General features: G+C 42.3%; 1 protein-coding gene across 2 annotated transcripts; it reads left to right on the forward strand.

The window, feature by feature from the left end:
* Window positions 1–1,000: 1,000 nt before the first annotated feature.
* On the forward strand, window positions 1,001–21,367 carry LOC118395792 (gap junction alpha-5 protein-like). Of its 2 annotated transcripts, none has more exons than XM_035789722.2 (2): window positions 1,001–1,636; window positions 18,415–21,367. In XM_035789722.2, the coding sequence occupies exon 2, from the start codon at window positions 18,447–18,449 to the stop codon at window positions 19,623–19,625; it is 1,179 nt and encodes a 392-aa protein (XP_035645615.1). In that variant the 5' UTR covers window positions 1,001–1,636; window positions 18,415–18,446; the 3' UTR covers window positions 19,626–21,367. The 2 variants fall into 2 exon arrangements, with proteins under 2 accessions (XP_035645615.1, XP_035645616.1); XM_035789723.2 differs by lacking the exon at window positions 1,001–1,636 and adding an exon at window positions 16,902–17,092.
* The last annotated feature ends 1,870 nt before the right edge of the window (window positions 21,368–23,237 follow it).

Below are 23,237 nucleotides of genomic sequence, written 5' to 3' on the forward strand. Positions count from 1 at the left end.
GAGGGTGAAGAGGAGTATCGGCCGGTATCCCAAACTTTGTCTCCTGACTCGAGAGCAGGACCGTGTTTGACAGCAAGGGAGGAGGGAGAGGAGACAAGACATGACCAAAACAGGTATTCTCACCACAGAGTGGAGGGGGTGGATTGTTGTTGGCATCTGTGGGGCATTATTATACAGTAGGCCAGATATGCTTGTAATATCGCTGACTTCATGTTTCCAGAGTAGTTGAACAAGATATCCGATTCTGGCTCATTTAAAATGGTTATTGAATTCTGATCAACGTTCATATTTTTAAAAGTTTGTTACCTATTAATCATAATCAATATTTTTTTTGTAAATGTATCATAAACATTCAACCTGTTTCAAATATAACAATGACATTATCTACTGCAAATAACACACTTGAAACTTTGCAACACTAAACATTTTCCACAAAACTTTTTTAAAGCTCGAAGACACAATATTTCATAACTACTTGCAGTCATCTGAAATCCTATTTATTTCCCAGTAGAGTGATTCTACTACGTATATTCCTTGACATAACTACTCATGTTACCTACACATTTCACAACTGAAAAATTGCAGTAGTTATATAGTAAGCTGGGACAGAATGTATTGCTGTCTGAGGTTTGTGCTGACTGCCACATACAGACTATACTCTTGATGGTAGTAAACAAAACAAAAACACAATAAAAACTAAATAATGCAGCTGGAATCTTTGTCAGAACAGAATTCCTATTGATCCCTGAACACAATTATACTTTCCTTCCTGATGTTAAGGAATTCTTCCCACCAAAATACTGTTAAGTGGCAGGAAGCCAACCAGGGAATCTGGGAGAGGGATGTAGCTTGAGGAGACTGGGAGGGAAGTAAGGAAAGAAAGAGGAGGAGGATATGGAGGAGGAGAGAGAGGGAGGAGGGCATAGAGGAAACGCTCTCTCGTGATGCCCCTGCTTTTCTTCCCATGCCCCCTGCGCAGGCTAGCATTCTCACCCTGGGACGGCACAGTGCTCCAGCACTACTACACTCTACGCTATAAAGATCCTACTCAACTCTACTCTACTCTATTCTACTCTACTCTACTCTACAAAGATCCTACTCTACTCTACTCTGATCCTATCCTAATCTACTCTACTCTATTCTACTCTACTCAGATCCTATCCTATCTACTCTACTCAGATCCTATTCTATCTACTCTATTCAGATCCTTTCTAATCTACTCTAATCTACTCTACTCAGATCCTATCCTATCTACTCGACTCAGGTCCTATCCTATCTACTCTACTCAGATCCTATCCTATCTACTCAACTCAGATCCTATCCTATCTACTCTAATCTACTCAGATCCTACTATACTCTGCACATATCTTACTCTACACTACTTTACCCAGCTCCTTTTGATGACATCTGATGCTGTCTGCAAGAGGTACGACTCAGCATCACTGACCTCCACCAACCTCTGTCCTCCAAGCCAGCACATCTCCACTCATCCGACCAGGTCACCACTCCTCTACGTCCCGGTCCCATCCTCCATCCTCCACTCCATCCATCTCTGAGGGGAAGACATTGCTAGGAAGCAGCTCCAAAGACCCTCTTCCTCAGTGTTGACAGCCATCACCATCTGCAGCAAGAACAGGTAAATACCACCACATCACCTTCGATCGTGCATACAAACATAAGGGGGACACTTCAAAGGAGATAAAGGAAACTCAGCCCACTGGGCACTGACGTCATTTCAACATCTAGTTGTGATTTACATTTGGTTGAGTTGTCAACTACTGTGAATTCAATGTGAAATGAACTAAACATTTCACCATGTCATTGAATTTAGGTTAAAGGGGGAAAAGAAGTCACACTTCCCTTACGTTGAAGACTTCTTGCAAATCCAATCAGTTTTCCATGTTGATTCAACATCATCACGTATATTTATTTTGTTGAAATTATGTGAAAACAACAATGTTGATTCAACCAGTTTTTGCCCAGTGGGAGGGAAAGAGTCTCTTTTCTTAGGTGCACTCCAAAGGCATCATACAGGTGTTACTCAGTGAGTGTGTGTGTGAGGGTTGTATAGAGGCATGCTAAATAACATCTGTCTCTTTTATTAATTCTGTATTGTTGCGCTGCCACTAAAGCATCTTACGCAGTGTCTCTGTCAATTACTATTTGACACAGAGCATTTACAGGGCGCTGGTCCATAGCCGTGAAGTCTCTGTCACAGACAAGAGTGGAGGGGCAATTTCTAGGGGTTTTGGTGTGCATTAGTAGCTCTATTGTCCCAGAAACACTGTTACTCTCAGTCCCTCTCCTCCCCGGTCTCCCGTTCTCTTTTTCTCGTTCTTTCCATCTCTCTCGCTCTCTCTGCCTTTCACTTTTTAGTCTCTCTCTCTCCCTCACTCAAACTCTTTGGCTGTGTTTCTCTGTGACACCAGCTCCAGTCATATACCTCTCCTCCAGAGTATAATTCATCCAGCCAGCAGCTCAAGAGGCAAATATACTTTAACAATGTATTGACCTGCTGTTTTCGACTCTCTCTCTCTCTACCGCACCTGCTGTCTCTAACATTGAATGCTCGGTTATGAAAAGCCAACTGACATTTTCTCCTGAGGTTCTGACCTGTTACACCCTCTACAACCACTGTGATTATTATTATTTGACCCTGCTGGTCATCTATGAACGTTTGAACATCTTGGCCATGTACTGTTATAATCTCTACCGGGCACAGCCAGAAGAGGACTGGCCACCCCTCAAAGCCTGGTTCCGCTCTAGGTTTATTCCTAGATTCCTGCTGTTCTAGGGAGTTTTTCCTAGCCGCCATGTGTCTACATCTGCATTGCTTGCTGTTTGGGGATTCAGGCTGGGTTTCTGTGTAGCACTTTGTGACATCAGCTGATGTAAAAAGGGCTTTATAAATACATTTGATTGAAATTTGATTGAACAAACTACTTCAACGTTCAGCTGTGTAAGATGACACAGCTGAAATATCCAACCTTACACTGAGTGTACAAAACATCTTTCCATGACATAGACTGACCATGTGAATCCAAGTAAAAGATACAGTATGATCCCTTATTGATGTCACTTGTTAAATCCACTTCAGTCAGTGTAGATGAAGGGGAGGAGACAGGTTAAAGAAGGATTTTTAAGCTTTGAGACAATTGAGACGTGGATTGTGTGTGTGCCATTCAGAGGGTGAATGGGCAAGACAAAAAATATAAGTGCCTTTAAACAGGGTATGGTAGTAGGTGCCAGGCGCACTGTTTTCAAGAACTGCAACGCTGTTGGGGTTTTCATGCTCAACAGTTTTCTGTGCGTATCAAGAAGGGTCCAGAAGGGAGGGGGGGTATTCTTAATGTTTTGTACACTCAGTGTATATTACAAAAGGTTTCTTTCTTGTGTTTATCAGTATGCTGCTGACAATGAGGGATATTCATACAGCTACACCACCATTAAAAATCTACAATAAATTATCAATTGTCATCAAATAAGTAAACTAAAAAGGCATGAAATATCATGAAATATCAAAACGGCATCATTAACAAATACAAGACACATACCAATTTGGCATTAAAGAGTACCCATATGTTCTACAGCTTAGGTGCCAGATGTCTACCTTTTTCAGTGTTGTAGCTATAGCTCTTTGTTTACCTCATAGACACACATAGTCTCATGACACATGACACAGCATCTTGTCATTAGAGTTTATATAGAAGCCAGGCAGAGATGGGCAATCTTCACTTCCTATCATTTCTAAACACAAGAGAGAAAACGGACACAGTAAATGATAACAAGCATGCAATTCAGTGCAGATGGAAATACTGATGCTATTGATAAGAAAGAGCATTATAATAGTGTTAATGTATGGCACAAACATTCCATGGTCTGATACAACCCTGTTCACTAGAAGAGCCTTTGGAAACTGAGTGATAACAGTAAAACATCTGAAGTAACACTTGGTCTCTGTTCTGTATGCAACTGACATTGCCTCACTCTCTACCCTCTTTTCCATGAAAACAAACTAGTGACATAAAAACAATTAAATTATGGATTTAATCCAATTTGATCATCCTGATAACCACAGAAAATATGAACCTCAACTTTATAATCAAACTAGAAATATGTGCAATAACAGAACATTTCCTTTCAAAACTTAACTTAAATAAAGGTACTTGATAATCAAACATCAAATAGATAAGATCAACTGTCTTCCCCTCTGGCAACAGGCTGGTGTCTGGTCTGAGCGACCCAGTAACACTATGCAGTTAAAACAATAGCTCATGTGGGTCTGTACAGTTAGTGGGCAGATGAGAAGGCAGACCTCCATGTAAGGTAGCAGATCATCTGGCTAGCTGTGTGGTGTCTAGAGGGGTGAGACTGTGACTGATTTATGGCTTCCCAATCCCCATGGCCTTCTGGTGGCTCACTGCTCTGTAAGTAGCAGTCATGTGGCCCCCCTGTCACCCTCTATCCCCACCCATTCATGATTAAACTAATAGTCCATGTTAATCCAGGGGATGCTCCCGGTGCTTAGAGAGGAGGGTCACTCAGACCTCAAACAGTTTCCATCTCATACATATACAGTACCAGTCAAAAGTTTGGACACACCTACTCATTCAAGGGTTTTTATTTATTTTTACTATTTTCTACATTGTAGAATAATAGTGAAGACATACCAAGACACACCAAAAAGGTCAAACAAATCAAAATATTTTATATTTGATATTCTTCCAAGTAACCACCCCTTGCCTTGATGACAGCTTTGCACACCATGGCATTCTCTCAACCAGCTTAATCTGGAATGCTTTTTCAACAGTCTTGAAGGAGTTCCCACATATGCTGAGCACGTTGACTGCTTTTCCGTCACTCTGCGGTCCAATTCATCCCAAACCATCTCAATTGGGTTGAAGTCGGGTGGAGGCCAGGTCTGATGCAGCACTCCATCAATCTCCTTGTTGGGTCATTATCCTGTTGAAGAACAAATGATAGTCCCACTAAGCCCAAACCAGATGGGATGGTGTATCGCTGCAGAATGCTGTGGTAGCCATGCTGGTTAAGTGTGCTTTGAAGTCTAAATAAATCACTGACAGTGTCACCAGCAAAGCACCCCCACACCATCACACCTCCTCCTCCGTGCTTCACGTTGGGAACCACACATGCAGATATCATCTGTTCACCTACTTCTGAGGCTGGTAACTCTAATGAACTTGTCCTCTGCAGCATAGGTAACTCTGGGTCTTCCTTTCCTGTGGCGGTCCTCATGAGAGCTAGTTTCATCATTGCGCTTGATGGTTTTTGTGACTGCACTTGATGAAACTTTCAAAGTTCTTGAAATTTTACGCATTGACTGACCTTCATGTCTTAAAGTAATGATGGACTGTCATTTCTCTTTGCTTATTTGAGCTGTTCTTGCCATAATATGGACTTGGTCTTTTACCCTTACTTTGTCACAACACAACTGATTGGCTCAAATGCATTAAGAAGGAAAGAAATTCCACAAATAATTTTTAACAAGGCACACTTGCTAATTGAAATGCATTCCAGGTGACTACTTCATCAAGCTGAATGAAAGAATGCCAAGAGTGTGCAAAGCTGTCATCGAGGCAAAGGGTGGTTACTTTGAAGAATCTCAAATATAAAATACAATTTGATTTGTTTAACACTTTTTTGGTTACTACATGATTCCATGTGTGTTATTTCATAGTTTTGATGTCTTCACCAATATTCTGCAATGCAGAAAATAGTAAAAATAAAGAAAAGCCCTTTTACTGGTACTGTCTGTTAAAACCAAAACAACGATTGGGCACCTGGTTTATTTCAGGGTGAGTGTGGCATCCTTATCCAACATCTTTGTTCTCTAATGGTACACCAAGCAGTGCACTGGGACTTCAAAGAGAAAGGTGGGAGGAGGGGGATTTGAAGTTTTCTTAATATTTCCCTGAGGTTGTGCCGCTGTTGCTATGCTGTCACTGCACAGTACATGCAAGCGGGACTGTTATTCGTGGGGATATTTCGGTTTCAAAGCGTCGTTGGCAGAGGTTTGTATACATCTACTTAAAGTGCAAACTGTGGCATACAGTGACATGGTATGCTTTGTTTCTACAGTGGTATAGATAGACCTTAAAACATCCAGGTCAAGGACTACATAAAAATAATAAAGAAAACTTTGTTAATGGCCATGGGTGTTTAGTTCAGTATGTTACCAGATTTGTCAATATCTTCCATCTTAAACAGGCACATGCAGTAACATGGATACAGGACATTACAATCCTTGGTCTACCAACCAGACATACAGTAACATATACCATCTGACAAAACGGGCCCTTTCAGCCATACATAATGGCACTCATACATACTTAATGGACAAGGCATATTGCTTCTTTGCTAGGAGTTTCATTTGAACATATAGCATTGCCTGGAATCTCCCAGTGTAAACCTATGGCTCTTAAAGCGAGTGTCTAAATGTTTTTAAGATGTGGCAGTCAAATTGTTGTTCTATATATTGTTGTTATATACTGTATATTGTTGTTCTATATATTGTTGTTCTTTATATTGATGTTATATACTGTATATTGTTGTTCTATATATTGTTGTTCTTTATATTGATGTTATATATATTGTTGCTATATATATTGTTGTTAAATACTGTATATTGTTGTTCTTTATATTGATGTTATATATATTGTTGTTATATATATTGTTGTTATATACTGTATATTGTTGTTATATATATTGTTGTTCTTTATATTGATGTTATATATATTGTTGTTCTATATATTGTTGTTCTTTATATTGATGTTATATATATTGTTGCTATATATATTGTTGTTAAATACTGTATATTGTTGTTCTTTATATTGATGTTATATATATTGTTGTTATATATATTGTTGTTATATACTGTATATTGTTGTTATATATATTGTTGTTCTTTATATTGATGTTATATATATTGTTGTTATATATATTGATGTTATATACTGTATATTGTTGTTCTATATATTGTTGTTCTTTATATTGATGTTATATATATTGTTGCTATATATATTGTTGTTATATACTGTATATTGATGTTATTTATATTGTTGTTCCATATATTGTTGTATAGTATTGTTGTTCCTCAGGGCATTCGGAAAGTATTCAGACCCATTGACTTTTTCCACATTTTGTTACGCTACAGGCTAATTCTAGAATTGATTAAATAAATACAAATCCCATCAATCTACACACAATAACCCATAATGACAAAGCAAAAACAAGTTTTTAGACATTTTTGCATATATAATCAAAATAAAAAACAGAACACAGTGGCCTCCATCATTGTCATGACTTCTACCGAAGGTGGCTCCTCTCCCTGTTCGGGCGGCGCTCGCCGGTCTACTAGCCATCACTGATCCCTTTTTCCTTTTCTGTTTGTTTTGTCTATGGTTCTTTTTCACACCTGGTTTCATTTGCATTCATTTATGTGTGTATATATGTACCCTGTTGCCTGCCTAGTTTGTGCGGGATTAGTCTTTCATTGTGATGTGCTCCGTGAGGTTATACCGTTATTTGTTTTCACAGATTCTTAAGTGTGTGATTGTCGAAACTTTGTTTGTTCCTCCATGCGTTTGTACGGGTTCTCTGTTGTCGAGGGCGTTGTACCTTTAAATTGTGCCTTTCCTGTGTTGGTGGACTTTCTTATTAAAACACGCTTCTCAGACATCCTTGCTCTCCTGCGCCTGACTCCTACACCTACCACCTAGACACAACATTATCACAATCATTCTCTCCATCACTTCATCCAAGATGGCGTAGCAGTCAGATGTCCTCTGTCCTCGTCGTATCCCATGTATATATATTTTTTTTCTTCTAAAAACGTAACTTCAAAACACTCTCCTGCAACCCGCCTCACCAAATCAGTTTGTTTCTTTTAAAAGTATTATTCACCTCAAATCTGAAATCTACACAGAAGCTAGCCGGAAGTTAGCCAGTTCACTAGCTAACGTTAGTATTCAGCTAACCACGGCTAGCAGCCATCAGCTATCCTTAGCTCAGAAAGCTATCGCCAGTCTTGTACAACGCGACTCAGACCAGAGCATACCAGATATATTTTCTCTCCATATACCCTGATTCCTAACGCAAGCTCTGGACATTTTCACCTGGAGCTTGCAGCTAGCTAGCTGCTATCCGAGTGACTATTGGCTAACGTCGGTCTCGGAGCAAATACCAATTATCCTGGAGTTAGCCAGCTGAAGAGTTCCATCAGCCACTCCTGGGCTACAATCACCTAGCGTAGCCCCACCGGGCCTTCACAACTGGACTACCAACGTTATCTGCCCGAGGGAGTTATTCAACTGGCCCCTCCGTTGCGACATAACCTGAACGTCCATCTGCTAACTGTGGCCCATAATTCGTTAGTTGTCTTGAGCATATCAGCTGCTAGCTGAATAGGTCTATGGGACAATTTTCCTGGGCCACTATAACTATAACCATTTTTCCAATTGGATTGGTCCCCTCTACCACAGGGAACCCCACTAATCTACCAACGGAAACGCACAACGTGGCTAAAAACAGACCTCCGTCTTATGCTAGCTTGCTACCCATGGCCCAGCTAGCTGTCTGAATCGCCCGTGACCCCAAACAACCTCACTACTCACTGGACCCTTATGATCACTCGGCTAAGCAGGCCTCTCCTTAATGTCAATATGCCTTGTCCATTGCTGTTCTGGTTAGTGTTTATTGGCTTATTCCACTGTAGAGCCTCTAGCCCTGCTCAATATACCTTATCCAACCCTTCAACTCCACCACGCGATGACATCACCTGGTTTCAATTATGTTTCTAGAGACAATATCTCTCTCATCATCACTCAATGCCTAGGTTTACCTCCACTGTATTCACATCCTACCATACCTTTGTCTGTACATTATACCTTGAATCTATTTCATCGCCCCCAGAAACCTGCTCCTTTTACTCTCTCTTCCGGACGTCCTAGACGACCAATTCTCATAGCTTTTAGCCGTACCCTTATCCTACTCCTCCTCTGTTCCTCTGGCGATGTAGAGGTTAATCCAGGCCCTGCAGTGCCTAGCTCCACTCCTATTCCCTGGGCGCTCCCTTTTGTTGACTTCTGTAACCGTAAAAGCCTTGGTTTCATGCATGCTAAAATTAGAAGCCTCCTCCCTAAGTTTGTTTTATTCACTGCTTTAGCACACTCTGTCAACCCAGATGTCCTAGCCGTGTCTGAATCCTGGCTTAGGAAGACCATCAAAAAATCTGAAATCCTCATCCCTATCTACAACATTTTCAAACAAGATAGAATGACCAAAGGGGGCGGTGTTGCAATCTACTGCAGAGATAACCTGCAGAGTTCTGTCCTACTATCCAGGTCTGTACCCAAACAATTTGAACTTCTACTTTTAAAAATCCACCTCTCTAAAAACAAGTCTCTCACCGTTGCCACTTGCTATAGACCACCCTCTGCCCCCAGCTGTTCTCTGAACACCATATGTGAACTGATTGCCCCCCCATCTATCTTCAGAGATTGTGCTGCTAGGTGACCTAAACTGGGACATGCTTAACACCACGGTCATCCTACAAGCTAAGCTTGTTGCCCTCAATCTCACACAAATTATCAATGAACCCACCAGGTACCATATCATCCTAACCAACTTGCCCTCTAAATACACCTCTGCTGTTTTCAACCAAGATCTCAGCGATCACTGCCTCATTGCCTGTATCCGTACTGGTTCAGCGGTCAAACGACCTCCACTCATCACTGTCAAACGCTCCCTGAAACACTTCAGCGAGCAGGCCTTTCTAATCGACCTCATTCCGTCAGTAGAGGATGCCTGGTTATTCTTTACAAATGCCTTCCTCACCATCTTAAATAAGCATGCCATATTCAAGAAATTTAGAACAAGGTACAGATATAGCCTGTGGTTCTCTCCAGACCTGACTGCCCTTAACCAGCACAAAAACATCCTGAGGCATTCTTCATTAGCATTAAACAGCCCCTGTGACATGCAACTTTTCAGGGCAGTTAGAAACCAATATACACAAGCAGTTAGAAAAGCCAAGGCTAGCTTTTTCAAGAAGAAATTTGCTTCCTGCAACACAAACTCAAAAAAGGTCTGGGACACTGTAAAGTCCATGGAGAATAAGAGCACCTCCTCCCAGCTGCCCACTGCACTGAGGATAGGACACTCTGATAAATCCACTATAATTGAGAATTTCAATAAGCATTTTTCTACGGCTTGCTTTCCACCTGGCTACCCCCACCCCGGTCCACAGCACTGCACCCCCCACAGCAACTCGCCCAACCCTTCCCCATTTCTCCTTCTCCCAAATCCAGTCAGCTGATGTTCTGAAAGAGCTGCAAAATCTGGACCCCTCAAAATCAGCTGGGCTAGACAATGTGGACCCTTTCTTTCTAAAATTATCTGCCGAAATTGTTGCAACCCCTATTACTAGCCTGTTCAACTTCTCTTTCTGAGATTCCCAAAGATTGGAAAGCAGCTGCGGTCATCCCCCTTTTCAAAGGGGGGGACACTCTTGACCCAAACTGCTACAGACCTATATATATCCTACCCTGCCTTTCTAAGGTCTTCGAAAGCCAAGTTAACAAACAGATTACCGACCATTTCGAATCCCACCGTACCTTCTCTGCTATGCAATCTGGTTTCAGAGCTGGTCATGGGTGCACCTCAGCCACGCTCAAGGTCCTAAACAATATCTTAACCGTCATCGATAAGAAACAATACTGTGCAGCCGTATTCATTGACCTGGCCAAGGCTTTCGACTCTGCCAATCACCACATCCTCATCAGTAGACTCAACAGCCTCGGTTTCTCAAATGATTGCCTCACCTGGTTCACCAACTACTTTTCCGATAGAGTTCAGTGTGTCAAATTGGAGGGCCTGTTGTCTGGACCTCTGGCAGGCTCTATGGGGGTGCCACAGGGTTAAATTCTTGGGCCAACTCTTTTCTCTGTATACATCAATGATGTCGCTCTTGCTGCTGGTGAGTCTCTGATCCATCTCCACGCAGACAACACCATTCTGTATACTTCTGGCCCTTCTTTGGACACTGTGTTAACTACCCTCCAGATGAGCTTCAATGCCATACTTCTCTCCTACCGTAGCCTCCAACTGCTCTTAAATACAAATGCAAGTATAACTAAATGCATGCTCTTCAACCGATCGCTGCCCCCCGTCCAGCATCACTACTCTGGACGGTTCTGACTTAGAATATGTGGACAACTACAAAAACCTAGGTGTCTGGTTAGACTGTAAACTCTCCTTCCAGACTCACATCAAATTGGATGCAGTCTATCACAGTGCCATCCGTTTGGTCACCAAAGCCCCATATACTACCCACCACTGCGACCTGTACACTCTCGTTGGATGGCCCTCGCTTCATACTCGTCGCCAAACCCACTGGGCACCCACCGTATCACACGCTCCAGCAGGTGTATTTCACTGGTCACCCCCAGGGCCCATTCCTCCTTTGGCCACCTCTCCTTACAGTTCTCTGCTGCCAATGACTGGAACGAATTACAAAAATCTCTGAAACTGGAAACACTTATCTCCCTCACCAGATTTAAACACCAGCTGTCAGAGCAGCTCACAGATCACTGCACCTGTACATAGCCCATCTATAAATAATCCAACAATTACCTCATCCCCTACTCTATTTATTTATTTTGTTCCCTTGCACCCCAGTATTTCTACATTGCGCATTCACCGTGGCTTTTTTATTGCCTTTACCTCCCTTATCTCACCTCATTTGCTCACATTGTATATAGACTTGTTTTTGTACTGTATTATTGACTGTATGTTTGTTTTATTATTAACTCTGTGTTGTTGTATGTGTCGAACTGCTTTGCTTTATCTTGGCCAGGTTGCAGTTGTAAATGAGAACTTGTTCTAAAATTGCCTACCTGGTTAAACAATGGCAAGAAAATAAATAATAATCTTAAATGGAAGAATTTTGGAACCACCAAGACTCTTCCTAGAGCTGGCCGTTCCGGCCAAACTGAGCAATCGGGGAAGAAGGGTTTTTGTCAGGGAGGTGACCAAGAACCGATGGTCACTCTGACAGAGCTCCAGAGTTCCTCTGTGGAGATGGGAGAACCATTCAGAAGGACAACCATCTCTGCAGCACTCCACCAATCAGACGTTTATTGTAGAGTGGCCAGACGGAAGCCACTCCTGAGTAAAAGTCACATCACAGCCCGCTTGGCGTTTGCCAAAAGGCACTAAAAGGACTTTCAGACCATGAGAAACTTGATTCACTGGACTAATGAAACCAAGATTGAACGTTTTGTCCTAAATTCCAAGTTTCACGTCTGGAGGAAACCTGGCACCATCCCTACGGTGAAGCATGGTGGTGGCAGCATCATGCTTTGGGGATGTTTTTCAACGTCAGGGACTGGGAGACTAGTCCGCATCGAAGAAAAGATGAATGGAACAAAGTACAGAGAGATCCTTGATGAAAATCTGCTCCAGAGCGCTCAGGACCTCAGAATGGGGCGAAAGTTTACCTTCCAACAAGACAATTACCCTAAGCACACAGCCAAGACAACGCAGGAGTGGCTTCGGGATAAGTCTCTGAATGTCCTTGAGTGGCCCAGCCAGAGCCCAGACTTGAACCCGATCGAACATCTCTGGAGAGACCTGAAACTAGTTGTGCAGCAACGCTCCCCATCCAACCTGATAGAGGTTGAGATGATCTGCAGAGAAGAATGGGAGAACCTCCCCAAATACAGGTATGCCAAGCTTGTAGCTTCATACCCAACAAGACTCGAGGCTGTAATCGCTGCCAAAGGTGCTTCAACAAAGGACTGATTAAAGGGTCTGAATACTTATGTAAATGTAATATTTCAGTTTGTATTTTTTATAAATTTGCAAAAATATCAAAAAACCTGTTTTTACTTTGTCCTTGTGGGGTATTATGTGTAGATTGATGAGGGAAAAAACAATTTCATACATTTTAGAATAAGGCTGTAATGTAACACAATGTGGAAAGAGTCAAGGGGTCTGAATACTTTCTATATATTGTTATTCTATATATTGTTGTTACATATACAAATCAAAATATATTTAACCCATGATTCCATTTATGTTATTTCATAGTTTTGATTTCTTCACTATTATTCTACAAAGTAGAAAATAGTAAAAAGAAAAACCCATACATGAATAGATGTGTCCCAACTTTTGAATGGTACTGTACATTGTTGGTCTATTTATTGTTGTTAAATACTGTATATTGTTGTTCTATATTTTGATGTTCTACATATTGTTGTTCTATATATTGTTGTTATATACTGTATATTGTTGTTCTATATATTGTTGTTATATACTGTATATTGTTGTTCTATATTTTGATGTTCTACATATTGTTGTTCTATATATTGTTGTTATATACTGTATATTGTTGTTCTATATATTGTTGTTATATACTGTATATTGTTGTTATATATATTGTTGTTCTATATGTTGTTGTTCTATATATTGTTGTTTTTCCTATATATTGTTGTTATTGCTGCTGCCCGGGTAGACTAGTGGTTAGAGCATTGGACTTGTAACTGGAAGGTTGCAAGTTCAAACCCCTGACCTGACAAGGTACAAATCTGTCATTCTGCCCCTAAACATGCAGTTAACCCACTGTTCCTAGGTCGTCATTGAAAATAAGAATTTGTTCTTCAACTGACTTGCCTAGTTAAATAAAATAAATAAATAAACTGTTGTTATCTATATTGTTGTTCTATATATTGTTGTTATATACTGGATATTGTTGTTATATATATTCTTGTTATATATATTTTTGTTGTATATATTGCTGTTATATACTGTATGTTGTTGTTATATATAGTGTTGTCCTCTATGAGAACAGAAAAGGCGCACGTCAGTGGGTCAGACTACTGATAGCATTAAAGGGAGTATGTGTATAAATCAACCCTGCCCCCTGTTGTTCTCATCTGGTGGATACATGAGAGGAGGGAGAGATTGGGGATGATGGATGGGGGAGATTGGGAGGGAGAACAGGGTAGTGATAGGAAGGGGTTGGAAAGAATAGGGGATGGAGGGGGGTGGCTGTTTTGTAGCAAGACTGATTTCTCTCAACAAGCCTGTGTAAAGTTTTCTCATTTACTTGTCGGTGTGAGGGAATCACTTTTCTCTCATATAGTTCAGTAAGGTAGACTGACCAGTTCTGATAGTACTCTTGCGGGAGTCCATATACCTGTGGTAAGCAAAGATAGAGCATTGAAGACTTGATAGAGGACTAACTTTGTGGGTTAGGGTTTTCAAGTGAGTCATCACTTGTTAAACGTCACTTGTTAGCGCAGAAAAAAGTCTTACACTCAGCGTTTGGAGTGGTGGCTCTCCAGCTGGAGAAGGACTAACTGCCCTCTAAGGCAATGCTTTGAGCCCAGGCAGAGAGGAGAGGCGTCAGACAGGATTTATTGTTGTTGTGTTGCTGCCTGCCCTGCCCTGCCCTGCATGGAGAGAACACACTGCATTCATTCCAATGGCTTTGTTAGCCCTGCTGCTGCTGCTGGGTCTGTAGCTGCACTGCAGTGGAACAGCAGTCACCAACACACACTAGCAATGCAGTTTGCTAGCCATTTTATCTCTAAGGAATACAGCCTGGCTGCTCTCCAGCCTAGGTCAACTCAATGTCCATGTATGTATAAACGGCTGTAAATACCAGCCAAGATTCTACCTCTACTATATTGGACCACAGGTTGTCCATATCACTCTGTGTGTCTCTCTGGTTATTTCCTGATCCACTCTCTGTCTATAGGCTGCTCCACTACAGGTCCCTATGGTAAGAGTTAAGTCATGACACCCACTTTTCCAATCCTCTGTAGCCCTCCGTTTACAGTGTGTTCACTAAATGAAGTGCAACCTCACTCAATGCAAAGTGTGTAGGCCTACTGTCCAACCACAACTCCATCCCTATATCTCTAAACATACAGGAATATCTTACTCTCTTTTATTGACAATAACTCTCTTTCTCTATACAGTACAATACAGACCACAGACTCTCTCCATGCCGACGCAGCCTATTGGCTCATCTGCCTACCTGCTCTGTAACGTCCCCTGTGCTCTGATCAATGTCAAAGAGACGTAGCTGAGTGATGTGCAATACCCAGTGTGCTCAGTGTTACATACCTCATAGCCCATTACTCGGAGACAGATATTATAAACCAATACGACAGCTATGACAGTGTACAGATGATCCATGGTGCTACCAGTGTATTACAGTAAATCCCTATTTATTACTGGGCATCTAGGAATGGAACAATCTCAGATGTGACGGCAAAGATGAGAAGATACCAGGTGGTGCTATGTATACATCAGGACAAATGACTGGAACTTCTCTTTTGACTAGTAATAACACATACGTAAAACTTGTCATTTTTGTTAACATATTTTTCAATGCAGTGCATCCCTCCCCATTGTATTTAAACAAAACCGTCTTACCTTCAGCAAACCACTTCCTAAAAAACAATAACTCCTCTCATCCAGCTCAACCACTCCTCCTTTTCCATTCATATCAAATTAGCTCTCTTCTCAACTACGAGTTATTAAGAGGGAGGTTTCCTTTTAAGTGGCTTGTCTTTAGGAAATCATATTGTTTTGGATTGCTTCCTCTGAGAATAAGAACAGGAAGTAAAGTAAAGGAGGGAGACACTGAGACCGCTCGGGCCTACTCCAACCGAGATATCCGTTCCCACCACTCTACTGCCGGTGTGTATGTGTGTTTGTCCAGACAGACTGACAGACTAATAATTGCTCCAGTGACAGGTCTGTGCCCCCGGTGCCCGTGCTTCTACCTCTCACCCCTCTTACCCTCCTCTGACTGACCATGCCAACTCTGTCTTGGAACAAAAAAAATGTCAAATAAAGTCTGAGAAATAAACATAGTGAGAAATATCAAGAGTGACTCTTAACGGTGTGGGTCTAAAGCTTACTGGAATGTTCAAGACACAGAATGAAGAACAATAACAAAAGACGACCTCGCCACTTTGAGCAAACTTTGTCTGAACATACCATAACTTACTTCAACTAACTAAGCACAACATTAGTCTATAGGAGTCTATGTATACTTCTGACTTCATCATGGTCCTAATAATGTAGCTAATTTTTTTATTTCACCTTTATTTAACCAGATAGGCAAGTTGAGGACAAGTTCTCATTTACAATTGCGACCTGGCCAAGATAAAGCAAAGCAGTTCGACACATACAACGCCACAGAGTTACAGATGGAGTAAAACAAACATACAGTCAACAATACAGTACAAACAAGTCTATATACGATGTGAGCTATATAAGCTATATAAGTCTATATACTAATGTTGACCAGCAAGGCTAGACAGCCTGTAGGTTGCGTTGTAAACTTGTGAGGAAACCCGTTGTCAGTCCAGCCTGGTAGCAAAATGGCTGTTTTAACTCCTACCTCCTGCTATTGTTAAGGCCAGGCTCTCACTCCCTTCCTCTTGTCTAGGCTGGCTACACCTCTGTTTTTTGTGGCTTGCTGTACACACATTATCTAATGCCAAGAAAGCATTATAGCTCGCCAAAGTTGTGTGTTGATTTGATAGTTGGATATTGAGTTTTTTTAAAGACCTTGTGGCGAATTCAATTAATTAAATTACTTTGCGAGCATTTAGGGAGCATGGAATTGAAGGGTTCTAGCTAACTCTCCTACATATCAGTTCTGAGCTCAAGGCATGGATGGACACCACTAACAGTTCCCCTCTCCTGTTCTCATAGCGGTGCTTTTTCCAGTGTTCCAGTCTCATTGAACCTATCCCCTCCCCTCCCCCCTCCTCACCTCACCCCTCCCTGAAACGCAATCCGCCTGGGGGATAAGAGCACTGACTCTGCTTGGAGCACCACCCGGTTTCCATCCTGCTGCCATAAACCAGGGAGAGAGAACTGCAAAACGTCTCATGGTCATGGTCACTTCACAGGGAGGGTGAGAGAGGCAGATAAGATGGAGCCAGTGTCCTACTCAACGTACAGTCTTAATCATGTTCTAAGACAATTTCAACTAACATTTCAAACCAGCTTTATGGATAACTATCAATGGGATATGACACACACGGTAAGATATGTTTGTGTGTATTTGTATACTTTTTTTTATCCTGTTGAGTATTTGTAGTAAAATTCAGATTAGTTCACTCAGTGAGTACTTAGTGGTACAAGTGAGTCTGAGGCTGAAATGGTGGAAAAAACTCTCAGACTGTTCTACCGTCATCCTTTCTGCTCTAACTCATTGTTATTAGTTACTCATTGCCATCCTAAATCGTGCTCTGGGTATATATTTAGACAGCTCTCTGTCTCTCTGATGTTTCCTGTTGACAACTGATGAATTTATTTATTTACCTTTATTTAACTAGGCAAGTCAGTTAAGAACAAATTCTTATTTTCAATGACAGCCTAGGAACAGTGGGTTAACTGCCTGTTCAGGGGTAGAACGACAGATTTGTACCTTGTCAGCTCAGGGATTTGAACTTGCAAACTTCCAGTTACTAGTCCAACGCTCTAACCACTAGGCTACCCTGGTTTAACCCTTGGATGATTGGGGCGTTTATGACACCCATAAAGCTGTCCACTGAGATGCCTTATAGGGGTATTAGACACACACCAGCCAGTCACTGCCTTTTGGGGTCTCACCCTAACTCTCACACTGAGGTCAAGGGGCAACATCACATGCACACGCACACATACACACAGGCACACATATACACACACACACGCACACACATATAAATCACAGGAGAAGTGGAACTTAGAGATGGAAAGTGTAGAGAGAGTGAAAAACATCAAACATCAAAGACGTCAATTAACCGGTTCAAACACGGTGACCGAGGACTGTTGCCAGGTGCTCTGGAGATGATGAAGATTGACACACAATTCCATTTGTAACATTAGGAACTATTAGCTCCTAGCCTTGTGCTGCCCTATGGTCCATCAACCACTCTGTCTGTCATATATTATCTGGGTTATAATGGGTCAGTGTCAGGGATAGCAACAAAAACATCCAAATATAATTTCTCAGAAACGACCTCACTATTTACTTCAAAATGCCATAAAACATACATTGTGTTTGTGTGTGATGTGGGAAAGGTTCATTCTCAGGCCGTTGTTTCGTGTCCAAGTCTCCAGGCTGATCACAGGCTATTTATACCATGCCACACACACACTGGTCATTTTATCACCAGGATAAGGGGTCTCTAGGCTGTCATGGTCGATCATAATCTGCATTTTGTCTCCTTTCTTTACTCTGCCCATTTTCTTTCTTCACAACCTATCTTTCTATCTCTTCTCCATTCTCTCCCTCCCTCCTTGACCCATTTCTCTCTCTCTCCTTTACCCATACCCTGCCCCTCTCTATCTTTCTCTCTCCCTCTCCTCCTTTCTCAGGTGTGCCAGTGACCAGTGACGAGTAAACAGACATGGGGGACTGGAGTCTTCTGGGGAACTTCCTGGAGGAAGTTCAGGAACATTCCACGTCGGTGGGGAAGGTGTGGCTCACCGTCCTCTTCATCTTCAGGATCCTGGTGCTGGGCACAGCCGCTGAGTCCTCATGGGGAGACGAACAGAGTGACTTCCTGTGCGACACCCAGCAGCCTGGTTGTACCAACGTCTGTTATGACCGGGCGTTTCCTATCGCACACATCCGCTACTGGGTCCTACAGATCGTCTTTGTGTCCACACCATCACTGATCTACATGGGCCACGCCATGCACATAGTGCGGAGGGATGAGAAACGAAAAAGGATGGAGCAGGAGAAGACAGAGGGGATGGAGGAGGAGGAGGAGAGGGGAGAGGGGGGGAGCGTATCGGGGGAGAAGGTGTATCTCCAGCAGAGGGATTGTGGGAAGGTGCTGGACGCATCTGGGCGAGTTCGCCTGCGGGGGGCGCTGTTATCCACGTACATTCTGAGCATCCTGATCCGCACTGTGATGGAGGTGATCTTCATCGTGGTCCAGTACATGATTTATGGAGTCTTCCTCAGGGCTCTGTACCACTGCAAGGCCTGGCCCTGCCCCAACCCAGTCAACTGCTACATGTCTCGTCCCACAGAAAAGAACGTATTCATCGTCTTCATGCTGGTGGTGGCAGGTGTCTCCCTCCTCCTCTCTGTGGTCGAGCTCTACCACCTGGCCTACAGGCGGTACAGGAAGTGCAGACGCACTCGTGCCTCCCTCAAAAGCACCACTCATAATGCTGTGGCAATCCCCTTCACCAGGGACCCTGACAACCCGACCAGTCACAACTCCCCAGGCTGCACCCCTCCCCCTGACTTCCGCCAGTGCTTGGTGTTGTCGGGGACAATGACCCCCTTGACCCCTGTGAACCCCATGAACTCCATGCCTTCTCACCCTTTCAACAACAGAATGGCGCACCAGCAGAACTCCGTCAACATGGCCACCGAGCGCCACCATTCCCATGACGACCTGGAGGGAGAGGGAGGTTTCCTGAGGATGAACTACACCCAGGTGCCAGGGGAGATGCCCAGCGGGTGCTCTGCGCCACCCTTACTGCATACCGCGTACCTGAAGGACAAACAGAGTCTCAGTAAGATCAGCAGCACCAGCAGCCGGGTTCGACCAGACGACCTGGCCGTGTAGAACCAGACAGACGGAGAGAGAGAGACAGAGAGGGGCTTAGAAGGTGCGGAGGGAGAGGACTTTCAGACACACAGAGAGAAAGGCCCTGCTTAGAGGAGAGTGGAGCAGGCTGTGTCTATATACCCAGCCAGAGACAGAGAAGGGGAGCAGGCAAGGCAGACACTGGGGCTAAAGATGGATGTGTTAGCAAACTCCAAGTGAAGGGCTCCATTCAGCCCAAATCTGGGGGAACTGTGGAAGATATCCTGGCCTAGGACTCCATGAGCGCTATAGGAAGAAAGACATTGGGGTCTGTAAGCTCCCTGGGAGTGGGTTGAATGGATCTTGAGAACTTCTGCATATTGGACTGAGCTTTGAGACTGTGACCGTTGGTGCTGGGAGAACTGGTTGTTTTAGTTAGAGCAACAAGTGGCTGGCCAAGCTTGAAACATGGACTTTCATAACGTTGATCAAATATTGACATGGAAGCAAAATATAAATATACCTTTTAAATCACTGTGTGGAAAAAGCCTTCAAATAAATAACAGATAATTGCATTGTATGTTTTTGATGTTTTAAAGTACCTTTAAAGTCTGAGAATATTGTACTTTAAACTTGCACATTCACTATGCTAAAAACTGTCCCACTGTCTGTCCAGCTGCCCATTATAATAACACAAACATTTACAAGCTTGCAAATGTAAACACGCATGCACAAAAACACACATATGCACACACTGCTGTCATAGGAGGACAAAACCCTATCCTCAGGGGTCTGACCAAACAGTGTTGCCCCGATCCCTGGCATCCAGTGACGGAGGCTATTTGCAGCTGTCATGTTGTTTGGAAAGTGAAATTGTGACACACATCCCTGCAATGGAATCCATTGTGCATTATATCACCTTCAAATATAGCAGGAGCAACTGTTTTCTCTGTGTTTAATCCTGATGGCATACAAACAGAAACATCTTCCAGTCAGAAGTCAGAACAAGGGACAGCTGTGCCAAAATAACTGATTTCTCTCCATTCAACAGACGCTTAGACCAATAATTACAGAGGGTTGTATGCACTCAGGTACAAATAATGAAGAGCTATGCAAAAGTGCCTACAAAATGTGAATCTGCAAAATGTTCAAAGTCAAAGTCTATTAGCTCCATATTAGATGTTTGAACATGTCCTGATATCATGTAAAAGTGTGTTCAAGAGCCATATACACTATGTATACAAATAATTTACCTTCAAACGAGGCACAAGTTTGAAAAGTTGACCATCCTTCAGTATATTTCAGCGTTTCTTTTTTTGTTAACCACTAGGTGGAGAAATTTCCCCTTGAACCTTTAAGATACAGTGTAGTTCATTGTGACTGACTGTGCAACTGTTGATTGTCACATTAGTAGCTATCCACCTCTCTTCCATATCTTTTCATCTTTGCTTAAATTTGATTTATTTTTGTTTAACTGTGTGAGGCTGGTCAGAAAATGACATGTCTAGGCCTATAGGCTAATAGAGAAGGCATAACCACAATCTGTGAAGTTCTCAACTGATTTTGCACTAGACTAGGCCTTTTGGGGTTTGGACTATAAAGACCCCTTTGTAATTACATGAATCATATTTTCTTTTTCTATAGAGAGCAACAACCAGTAATTTACAGTAATAGTATTTTGGAATGCCAACAAACGGGTGATTGGTTGACGTTTCTCTGTGCACATTTCAATGTCATTGTGTTTTTGTAAAGTCTGCAATAAAACGAATATGTCAAATAAATTGTTCTCCCAGAAGTTAATGGGCTTTTTCGACATTGTAGCCAACAGTGCAGGCAATCTGCTGACTGACTAATCTACAAATCCCCTTGCATCATAAATAACTACTTATTGTTATTTGTAGTTCAGTCAATCACCATTTACCCACAAAGCATCATTCATGGATGTGATGCTCCCGAACGAGGTCAATGTGACGCATACCTTCTCAGAAAAAGTCTACCACAGCCCAAACATTTGTCCTCAACAGACTGGTCCTAAAAATAGTTGCCCTCAAAGAAATACATTGACATTTCAACGCTGCACAACCTCTACTCTTGCCTCCAGACAAGCTCTCATCTGGTTGTCCACAGTAGCAGACATACCATTAGGCAGAAGAGGCAATTACCTCAGGCCTCACATCCTCAAAGGGCCTTGTGAGCTGTGCAACCCCCATAATAATGAATCTATAATAATTCCTAATAGATCAATAATGTATTTTCATACATATACATATATTTCATATAAATATTAATATAATCCAAGTATTTCTTATAATAGAAGTAACAAGTGTCATTCATCATCTATGAACTGGTTCATAATAATGGACTATTCCACCCTGACAGAGTTCCCATTCATTGTTTCATGAGATATGATTGCAAAAGTGATTTTTATTGAAATTAAACTGCAGAAATTAGGCTCTTTCAGAGCAGGGCAAAGAAAAGAAAAATAAATCATATTTAATTTTAACAGTTAAATTACCTTAGTTAACACATTTCTTTAGTAAAAAGACAGGTGCTTCTGATAATACTGCCATCGTCATTGAGGAGGACATGTATGTGTATGTAACGGATGTGAAACGGCTAGCTTAGTTAGCGGTGCGAGCTAAATAGCGTTTCAATCGGTTACGTCACTTGCTCTGAGACCTTGAAGTAGTAGTTCCCCTTGCTCTGCAAGGGCCGCGGCTTTTGTGGAGCGATGGGTAATGATGCTTCGTGGGTGACTGTTGTTGATGTGTGCAGAAGGTCCCTGGTTCGCGCCCGGGTATGGGCGAGGGGACGGTTTAAAATTATACTGTTACATGTAGCCATGTATCTGATGATGTTTGGACAAAAATAGTATGGCAGACTGGGCCCTGCCTTTGGCCTCAATCCCTAACTCCATCCCTGGCCGTCCGGGTGGTTTTATGCATTCTGTCATGTCCTTCTTCAATTAGGGTCCCCTGGGAAACACAAAATAAAACCATGGTTCCCACCCTATATCTAACCTGTCTACTGTAGGTCTACATGCAATCTTAAAGGCTCAACTTGAAGAGGCAGTACAGCATTTACTACGATGCAGCCTCTGCAGGGCTTTCATACTTCAGGGCTTTCATGCTTCTTGCACCTAGCGAAGCAGAGCAGAGCTATTGTGAAAGAAGTTGTCAAGGAAGTGTGTTTGTGTTTATACGGGATGTACCACCCCCCCACCTACCGTCAACCAATCATGTCAATGCGGAGCTATACGTAGCCCTCCGTATTGTTAGAAAATTTGAGAGGCGCACGGCGATGCGGTACAGAGCTGATTTGGGCTTTGGAGCCTCCGCAATTGCGTCACACCATTCATATGAAGCCTCCGACCACATTTTCATATCAAGCATAAATTGGCTTTTACTCGTTCCTTCAAATAGCCTTTATCCACACTACTCATAGCCTTACATATAATGAATTGGCTACCATGATCATCAATGGATATTCATTTTTAGCCATATTGCCTGTCTGACCATATAGTGATGACTATCAGCTTCATCATTAGAAGATGTGAATACATCTTAACATCCAACTTGTATATACTTTAAAACAACCTTGTAAAACAACACATTTTACTGCACCATTTTTACAACTTCCACACTAAAGCAC

Source organism: Oncorhynchus keta, chromosome 34, assembly GCF_023373465.1.
Source record: "Oncorhynchus keta strain PuntledgeMale-10-30-2019 chromosome 34, Oket_V2, whole genome shotgun sequence".
NCBI lineage: Eukaryota > Metazoa > Chordata > Actinopteri > Salmoniformes > Salmonidae > Oncorhynchus > Oncorhynchus keta.